Source organism: Xenopus laevis, chromosome 5S, assembly GCF_017654675.1.
Source record: "Xenopus laevis strain J_2021 chromosome 5S, Xenopus_laevis_v10.1, whole genome shotgun sequence".
Lineage (NCBI taxonomy): Eukaryota > Metazoa > Chordata > Amphibia > Anura > Pipidae > Xenopus > Xenopus laevis.
The window spans coordinates 143,040,821-143,051,111 of NC_054380.1; the positions used below are offsets into that span (position 1 = coordinate 143,040,821).

The following is a 10,291-nucleotide window of genomic DNA, read 5'->3' on the forward strand; positions in this document are numbered from 1 at the left end:
AAAGAATTAAGAGGGGTTCCCAAACTTTTTCATATGACTGTGTATATACATATATTTGGTCTATATGGACAGCCCCTGTGTATTCCCATTGTGCCAGTGCAATCAAGAGCAGGACACCCCCAGGCATGGGAGAGATTTTATTAAGCCAATATATAATATAATGGGACGTCTCTATGCTGCTGAGAAACGGAGTAAAATGGCAAAAGCTACTGATGAGAGAGAGGTGAGACTGTACTTACAGTGAGACTATGAGAGAGGGGTGAGACTGTACTTACAGTGAGACTATGAGAGAGAGGTGAGACTGTACTTACAGTGAGACTATGAGAGAGAGGTGAGACTGTACTTACAGTGAGACTATGAGAGAGGGGTAGGTCACTATGGCCGGGGCACAATATGTTACTGGCACAATTGCCCCACTCACAGTCCTGAGCTCATAATGATTTGCCCCTGGCTCTATCTTCTCTGCTCCGAGGCTTTGCAGGGGCACTGGGCTCTACTGGGCACACATCAAACAGGTGGTTTTGCCTTTAATCATTTTATTGAATGGCCGATTCTAAACAATATTCAATTGGCCTTCATTTTTTCTGTTCTTTTTTTTTTTCATTCTAGCTTTCAAAAGGGGGTCACTGACCCCATCTAAAAAACAAAGTCTCTGTAAGGCTACAAATGTATTGTTATTGTTACTTTTTATTCCTCCTCTTTCTATTCAGGCCTCTCCTTTTCATATTCCAGTCTCTTATTCAAATCAATGTATGGTTGCTAGGGGAATTTGGACCCCAGCAACCAGACGGCTGAAATTGCAAACTGGAGAGCTGCTGAATAAAAAGCTAAATAAGTCAAAAACCACAAATAATAAAAAATGAAAACCAATTGCAAATTGTCTCAGAATATCCCTCTCTACATCCTACTAACAGTTAAATTAAAGGTAAACAATCCCTTTAAAAGGGACAGGGCTCTATTGTGAACTGGCTGGGGACTGGGCTCTACTCACAGTTGTGTAACACTAAGCATTGACAAGTCGTGGGTTCTGATTGGTGCTAATGTAAGTCATTATATGAATATATATAGTGGAGGCAGGTTGTGAGTGAGACGTTATAGTGTCGTAGGGACTGGGCTCTACATATAAATGTTGGGGAGTCCAATTCCCGGGCTCTGTGATTGGCCCATTGATACACAGAGACAGAAGGGGAGGCGTGAGTATTGTGAGTATTGATTGTAACATAATGTGCTGCTTGTGCTTTGGGTGCCCATGGGAATGACAGTGTATCAGAGTGCAGCGACTGCCACACACTTCTTATTTGCCAGTGGTGAACAAGTGCAGAGGGCTAGTGCTAGCCACAGTCCGTTTGCCATTTACATGCCCCACACACCTATGTACAAAGTTTTAAAACAATAAAAAGTGGCCTATGAACAGCTATTCACATTGTAGACTCCGCAGGGGAGGGGATTCTCCGCATGGGCGGGGCTACCAGTCCTTTGGAATGGGGAGTGGCCACTCAGTCTGAGCTTGGCTGGGTCTTTCCACCTACACAGGGGTAGAAATCTTGCTTGGGACCCAGCAACACATTGAAAGAGAAGGTCAGTACAATCATGGCTGCAGCATAATGGGCAAATAGTGGCCACCAGCTCCAAACGGATGGTCAGTGCCAGGGGGACACAGTGAAGTGGAGCAGCACAAGGAATCAGTGAGAGGGACAAACTAATACACAGGGGAGTCTTTGGTCTAATGCAAATGTCCTGGTGCCCCCACATCAGTGACTCAGCGCTGGCATGGAACGCGTGGGGCAATCCCTTCCATTAGAGTCCAACGAGTCATTGGCAGATGGTGGCACGGGTATATAACAGCACCCCTGTACTTCCCCCCGCAACCGCTGGCTCTGTGGGTGCAAATGTATCCAACGCAGCTGCTACGGGGTTAATCATCAGAGACATCTAGAGAAGAGGAGACAACACAGTGAGCAGCAGGACCCGACCCCATACAAGAACCTCCCATTATACAGACCTGTCTGCTAGCGGCTCATTGGTTAATCAGTGAGAATAAGGCCACACCCCCCGATGCCCAAACACTTCTGTCTCACAAACTGCTAACTCATCATTAGCCACCCATGTGTATGGGCAACTCCCAGCACCCTACTCATCTGATGTGTATGGGCAACTCCCAGCACCCTACTCATCTGATGTGTATGGGCAACTCCCAGCACCCTACTCATCTGATGTGTATGGGCAACTCCCAGCACCCTACTCATCTGAACATGAGACCTGTTAGGAATAGGAAATCAGCCCAATGAGAGCCACACCTCCTCCCACCTCTCGGCATAGGAGCTCACACACAATATGGCCTATTGTTATAATGACATTGAAGAGGCAGATCATGGGCACATTACAAGGCTGCCCGGCCCAGGACTGAGCAATGTCACATGAATATATATATATATATGTTTATATAAAAATGTTTAGTGTGTATTTGTCACTTGAACTACAACCCTCTCGTGTCCACACACCTACACACAGTACTTACCTGTTAGGAGTTTTGCTGTGGGGCCTGTGGGTGAATAGTTGGAGCAGCAGACGGCTGCACCCGGATAGTATCAGCACCTAAACACAAGAGACACCCATCAGACATTGCTATTGAAATCACTCAGACAGTGCCCCGCCCCTTCTTCTACTATACATGTTTTATTTATAGATAGTTACTATACATGTTATATATATATATATATTTATATAGTTATTATACTGCATCAACTCTTACTGCTACTGTATCTACTCACTGTTTCTACTCACACTGCTACTGTATCTACTCTGTTATATCTACACAAACGTGTAATGAGTCCAGAGGTCAGATCAGGTCAGAGAGAGGCACAATCTTGCCACTCACAGGTCACCAGTCAATAGTAAGTATATGGTACAATCAGAGGGATAATGAGTGGGTATATAGCTGGGTATAGCTGGTGGGATAATGATGGCTACAGGGACACACATAGAGGCTCTGGACCATAGAACTCACCATCTTCTGCTTGTATCTGAGCTTCCAGATCTTCGGGATTGACAGATTTATAGGAATCCTCCTCCTCGGGGGGCTTACAGCGGCCGCAGCAGAACAGACAACAACAGCAGCAACAACAACAGGAGGAGAAGAAGCAACAGACCAGCAGCGCCTGCAACAGTAACACACAAGTCATTGGCACAATACACACACAGTTTAGATACCAGTCACACGTGGGTAAGACTGTCAGTGATCAGATGAAAATGGCCTTGGGGTTTGGCCAAATCACACACACACATATATATATATATACATACATATACACACACACATATATACATACATATACACACACACATATATACATACATATACACACACACACACATATATACATACATATACACACACACACATATATACATACATATACACACACACACATATATACATACATATACACACACACACACATATATACATACATATACACACACACACACATATATATATATATATATATATATACATACACACACATATATACATACATATACACACACACATATATACATACATATACACACACACACACATATATATATATATATATATATATATACACACACACACATATATACATACATATACACACACACATATATATATATATATATACATACATATATACACACACACACACACACATATATACATACATATACACACACACACAGGGGAGGAACATGGACCCACCTTGAACCAACACTTGGACATGAGGAAATAATATTTGACACTCTCATCCCCAAACTGCTCAGCCACATAGAGTCCCATAGAGCCGTATTCATCGTAGATCTTCCTCCTGTTCTCATCACTCAGAGTGGAGTGGGCGCTGTTTATCTCCTTAAACTTCTCCGCTGCCTCCGGGTTATCCGGGTTCTTGTCGGGGTGATATTTCAGCGCCAGCTTTCTGGGGAGACAAGAGAACATCCGGGGGTATGTAGCTGCAGGCACAACTAACTGCTTATTTATGTTTCATTCTGCGTTGGCACAAACTGGACTTCACTCCAAAATTTGATGCAGCTACAAAGTAGTTTATTTACCAAAAAAGAACAGCTAAAAAAATAGCCTTACGCGTTCCATGCCTTGTGGGCACTTAATCATAGGCCAGGGCTATTCTGTACAGACAATGGTATTTAAATGGAAGCAAACCAATGACAAACCTGCTTTGTAGAGCCAATCACATAGGTTAGTACATATAGAATTGGCTTGTCCAGAAATACAAGGGTTTATATTGAGTAGAGACGTTAGAAGAATAGAGAATAGTAAAATGATTGTAAAAGTACAATACAAATAGTATTAAGATCGTATACAATTAACTATAAGAATTTCTGTATTATGTTGTTTTATGCTTCTAACGTCTCTACTCAATATAAACCCTTGTATTCCTGGACAAGCCAATTCTATATGTACTAACCTATTTGATTGGCTCTACAAAGCAGGTTTTTGATTGGTTTGCTTTTTATCTGCAATTTTGGAGTGAAATCCAGTTTGTACCAACCTACAACATCAACATCCTGATCCAGGTTTATATGGGGGTGTCAGCGCTGATTTTTCTGTCGACCCCCCCCCCCCTTCTGACATTCAAACACAGCCTGGTTGCTAAGGGCAGAATCCCTAGTAATTACACAGCTGCAGGATACAGGACAGTAAGTGTTGGGGGGCATGGGGTATAGAAAGTGACTGTGACAGAGGGGGGTACAGACAGACTGGCAGAGAGTGGGGGCACAGTGGGAGGATTTACTTGTGTCTCACCTGATGGTTAATCCCAAAGCACCAGACTCATCTCACCCCTCCCCAAAGCCACTCACTGTCTGAAAAGACTCAAGTTACACAGCACATAAACTCTATAGAACATAATGGTGTTATCTGTTATCCACTATTTAACCTGTGCCATATAGCCTGTATTCAATTTCTGCCATTGCTACACAGCAGCTTGTTTATATGAACTATAGTAGTACTTATCTGTTATCTACTGTGTATCCTGTGCTTGAATGGCTGCCCCCATGGCTACACAGCAGCTTGTTTATATAAACTATAGTAGTACTTATCTGTTATCTACTGTGTATCCTGTGCTTGAATGGCTGCCCCCATGGCTACACAGCAGCTTGTTTATATAAACTATAGTAGTACTTATCTGTTATCTACTGTGTATCCTGTGCTTGAATGGCTACCCCCATGGCTACACAGCAGCTTGTTTATATAAACTATAGTAGTACTTATCTGTTATCTACTGTGTATCCTGTGCTTGAATGGCTGCCCCCATGGCTACACAGCAGCTTGTTTATATCAACTATAGTAGTACTTATCTGTTATCTACTGTGTATCCTGTGATTGAATGGCTGTCCCCATGGCTACACAGCAGCTTGTTTATATAAACTATAATAGTACTTATCTGTTATCTACTGTGTATCCTGTGCTTGAATGGCTGCCCCCATGGCTACACAGCAGCTTGTTTATATAAACTATAATAGTACTTATCTGTTATCTACTGTGTATCCTGTGCTTGAATGGCTGCCCCATGGCTACACAGCAGCTTGTTTATGTGAACTATAGTAGTGTTTCTGAAGCAAACAGATCAGTTAAGGTAAGTGGCCCTGATTTCTACTCCCCAGAGCACAAGCTGAAGGAGGGGCACTTACCTGTAAGCTTTCTTTATATCATCCGGGGAGGCCCCTTTGTGCAGCCCCAACACAGTGTACAGGGAGGTTCCTGAGCGGGACATCTTCCTCTGGGGTCTGCTGGGGTCGGCCATTGTGTCCTGTAAATAAAGGGAAGAGTTAGTAGAGGGAGTAGGTACAACAAGTACAGACCACGGGACCCCATAATTCTGTACCTCAAGTCAGTGACTGAAGAGAGCGGCATAAATATGTGCTGGGGGCAACACATTCCTACTGGTTTCCTTATTTGCCACTGGACTGACCCCTTACCCAAGTATTCTGGATAACAGATCCCACAGCTGTGCCATTCTGTTAGCGGGAGAGATGTGTACATGGTACCACAAGATAGAGTGACAGTGAATTAGGCTCAAGGTGCTGCACTCTAGAGTCCAAGTGGCTCCTGGATTTGATTTTGTGCTCCATTACCAATTAGGCCTCGTTAGTAATGGGACCCAACAGTGGCTGGCACTGGCCCTGCGCTGGGCAATAACATGAGTGTAAAGGTCAGTCTGGGCACCTCACTGGGATTGTGTTACTGTGTGGCATGAAACTCACAAGTCCCACTGATGCCAGCGGGCAGTGCCAGTCTGTATGGGCTCCCTATGGTATTGATCCTGCTCTGATGTTGCCTGCCCTGAGCAACTGCATGTAATTGCCTAACACTATGTCTGACCGTGCCAACGTCTCTCCCTTGTGCCAGTTATAATGTGTGGCACCTGTAATGTTTGTGCTCCACTTGTGTCTCCTACATGATCCTCTCATGATCACTGACCCAGTGGGCTCTGCTTGTTTATGCCTTTACGCTCCGCGTCTCCCAGAGTGGGCACGTCTCACGCGTCTCCCAGAGTGGGCACGTCTCACGCGTCTCCCAGAGTGGGCACGTCTCACGCGTCTCCCAGAGTGGGCACGTCTCACGCGTCTCCCAGAGTGGGCACGTCTCACGCGTCTCCCAGAGTGGGCACGTCTCACGCGTCTCCCAGAGTGGGCACGTCTCACGCGTCTCCCAGAGTGGGCACGTCTCACGCGTCTCCCAGAGTGGGCACGTCTCAAGCGTCTCCCAGAGTGGGCACGTCTCACGCGTCTCCCAGAGTGGGCACGTCTCACGCGTCTCCCAGAGTGGGCACGTCTCACGCGTCTCCCAGAGTGGGCACGTCTCACGCGTCTCCCAGAGTGGGCACGTCTCACGCGTCTCCCAGAGTGGGCACGTCTCACGCGTCTCCCAGAGTGGGCACGTCTCACGCGTCTCCCAGAGTGGGCACATCTCAGCTGGTAACGGCTGTCCCTGAGCAGCACCAGGGTATGTGCCGTATGTGGCCACTAATGTCATGTTGGCAGCAGAAGTATCAGCTCTGGGGACAGGAATAGGTCAGTACATGCCGTGCTGCTCACTATACGGAATGCTCTGGGTACTTCTACATCTCTGCCCATGTGATGACAATAACTGGCACAATAGCTGTGAGTTCTGCCCGTCCTGGAGTGTTTAATTACTCGTGTCTCTAGGGGCCTGGCACACTGTATTATTATGCACAATATGCAAGTATCCCAGATCCTGTGCCAGTAAGAGGCCACGGATAGAGAGTGATTAGTAATTAGATGACAGGACAGTGCCACACATTCCAATTAACTCTCCTATTCCCACTGCTGGGAGACCCCACCCGCCAATAATCTCATCAAATCACCTTTGTGTGGGTGCCAGGGACGAGCCACAGTCACAAGCCAAAACACAACCCTGGGGCACAGAGATGGGACCTCCCTATATCTCTCTCTGTAGATCATAACCAGACCCCCTCACCTGCCCCACGTACAGACCCCTCACCTGTCCCACGTACAGACCCCTCACCTGTCCCACGTACAGACCCCTCACCTGTCCCACGTACAGACCCCTCACCTGTCCCACGTACAGACCCCTCACCTGTCCCACGTACAGACCCCTCACCTGCCCCCACGTACAGACCCCTCACCTGCCCCCACGTACAGACCCCTCACCTGTCCCACGTACATACCCCTCATGTGTCCCACATACAGACCCCTCATATGTCTCACGTACAGTATAAGCAGTTGCTCCTATGAGGTTACACGTGAGTGCAGTTCTACCCCCCTCTGCTGTGCTCAAGGTAACCCTTCTGCTGGGAGTCAGATAAACAGAGAGATAATCCTGCCCTAAAGCTGTCCTAGTGCCCTCTGAACCCAGTGAAGGGTAATCGGCTTATCTACTGACCAGCAGAAATGGAACCCACTTAATTCACCAGAGACACAGACACTACTCACTACTCACTACTCACTACTTACTACTCACTACTGCCACTGAACTGTAATAATCTTCCCCACGACTGGCACTCGGTTTCCTATTCCTTCCCTTCAGTCTGTCCTACCCCCCATATACCAGTTCTTCCCATTCAGCACAATCAGACACTGATCTAACGGTATAACTGATCTAATGGTATAACTGATCTAATGGTATAAGTGATCTAACGGTATAAGTGATCTAATGGGCAGTGGAGCAGCAGTCTGATTGTCTATCAGTAATGTTACAAGAGTCTCCTCTACTCACACTGTCACTCACAGAGACAGACACAGAGAGAGAGAGAGAGAGAGCTGGACAACAGCAGGAGGAGGAGGCAAGTGAGGAAAGGGTGCAGAGAGGAGTATGTGTGTGAGTAGAGAGAGGAGAGTGAGTAGAGAGAGGAGTGTGTGAGTGCAGAGAGAAGAGTGTGAGTGCAGAGAGGAGTGTGAGTGCAGAGAGGAGTGTGAGTGCAGAGAGGAGTGTGAGTGCAGAGAGGAGTGTGAGTGCAGAGAGGAGTGTGAGTGCAGAGAGGAGTGTGAGTGCAGAGAGGAGAGTGAGTAGAGAGAGGAGAGTGAGTAGAGAGAGGAGAGTGAGTAGAGAGAGGAGAGTGAGTAGAGAGAGGAGAGTGAGTAGAGAGAGGAGAGTGAGTAGAGAGAGGAGAGTGAGTAGAGAGAGGAGTGTGAGTAGAGAGGAGTGTGAGTAGAGAGAGGAGAGTGAGTAGAGAGAGGAGTGTGAGTAGAGAGAGGAGAGTGAGTAGAGAGGAGAGTGTGTAGAGAGGAGAGTGTGAGTGGAGAGGAGAGTGTGAGTGGAGAGGAGAGTGTGAGTGGAGAGTGTGAGTGGAGAGGAGAGTGTGAGTAGAGAGGAGTGAGTAGAGAGGAGAGTGAGTAGAGAGAGGAGTGTGAGTAGAGAGGAGAGTGTGAGTGGAGAGGAGAGTGTGAGTAGAGAGGAGAGTGTGAGTGGAGAGGAGAGTGTGAGTAGAGAGGAGTGAGTAGAGAGGAGAGTGAGTAGAGAGAGGAGTGTGAGTAGAGAGGAGAGTGTGAGTAGAGAGGAGAGTGTGAGTAGAGAGAGGAGAGTGAGTAGAGAGTAGAGTGAGTAGAGAGGAGTGAGTAGAGAGAGGAGTGAGTAGAGAGAGGAGAGTGAGTAGAGAGTAGAGTGAGTAGAGAGGAGTGAGTAGAGAGAGGAGTGAGTAGAGAGGAGTGAGTAGAGGGACAGGAGAGTGAGTAGAGAGGAGAGTGTGAGTAGAGGGAATATAGAGAGAGAGGAGGGAGAGGCCTGACAGGGGAGCGGTACTTAGTGACAGGGGAGCGCTTCTCTCACACACAGACATCACAGGAATTCCGGGAAGTACAGGGACAGTTGAATGATCAGAGTGCATGATGGGAGAAGGAGCGGAGATTACTCACGGAGTCCCGAGGATACGCGCTGTAACCGGCCCGGTACCCGGAAGTAGCTGTATTCCTACGAACTTCCTGGAAGGTACACCCACTCAGGCACCGGAAGTTATTCTTATAATTTCCGCCCAAACCCCTGAACACTGCGGAAGAGCGGGCTGGAAATCTCTGCTGGACCCTGATTGGCCGCTCACATGTCAATCAGTGGAGCACTGCCTTGTAGTCTCCCCCACTCTCTACTCACTGGTCTCTCTCCCCAGATGCAGCTCCAGCTCTAATATTACTGAGCAGCCGAAGTCACAAACAGCCCATAACTCACCAAAAGTCATTTAAAAAGAAGCCAAAAAAGAACGCGGTATGAAGCCTGGAATGAGTAGCCATGCCCAGTGCCCACTCACTAGTTATGTTGCCCTGTGTGCCCAGTGCATGCTGGGTATTGCACTTTTACTCCAACATACACGGCTGCTCCAGCTAATGGTCACGTGATACAGGCAGGGATCCAATGAGTTGAGACTGGAGCATGAACCTCAGACATGCCGCCAGCATCACTGCACTGTTTTATCAACTGTCACATCATTACTGCCTGGGAATTGCCAGAGGGAAGGAAAGAAGATGCAAATAAGTGTCACAGTGTCATTACAGTTTCATTTTGCTTCAGTAATATGAGAAAATAGGATTTGGGAATATTTATTTTGGGTGATGGATCCCCTTTATGGGGTCGCCGACCACCCCCTCCCAGAGCTGCTTTAGAAGGTGAGAAATGAGACTTTACACTTCAATATTAGAAAAACTGGTCAGAAATAGAAAATCATTGGGAAAGTGTTTATTTCTGTGGAAGTGTCTGACACCAACTGAACTGAAACAACCCCTTTAATCCCACACAGGCTTTACTTAAAGGGCTGCTTCACAT

General features: G+C 46.9%; 1 protein-coding gene across 3 annotated transcripts; it reads right to left on the bottom strand.

Annotated features, from left to right (window-relative positions):
* Positions 1-122: 122 nt before the first annotated feature.
* On the bottom strand, positions 123-9,805 carry dnajc5g.S (DnaJ heat shock protein family (Hsp40) member C5 gamma S homeolog). Of its 3 annotated transcripts, none has more exons than XM_018266088.2 (6): positions 9,701-9,805; positions 5,689-5,807; positions 3,743-3,956; positions 3,008-3,158; positions 2,519-2,595; positions 123-1,932 (listed from the first exon to the last, which is right to left on the bottom strand). In XM_018266088.2, exons 2-5 carry the CDS (start codon positions 5,799-5,801, stop codon positions 2,522-2,524), a joined length of 552 nt encoding a protein of 183 aa, XP_018121577.1. In that variant the 5' UTR covers positions 5,802-5,807; positions 9,701-9,805; the 3' UTR covers positions 123-1,932; positions 2,519-2,521. The 3 variants fall into 3 exon arrangements, with proteins under 3 accessions (XP_018121577.1, XP_018121575.1, XP_018121576.1); XM_018266086.2 differs by lacking the exon at positions 9,701-9,805 and adding an exon at positions 9,394-9,550; XM_018266087.2 differs by lacking the exon at positions 9,701-9,805 and adding an exon at positions 5,883-5,901.
* Between the last annotated feature and the right edge of the window lie 486 nt (positions 9,806-10,291).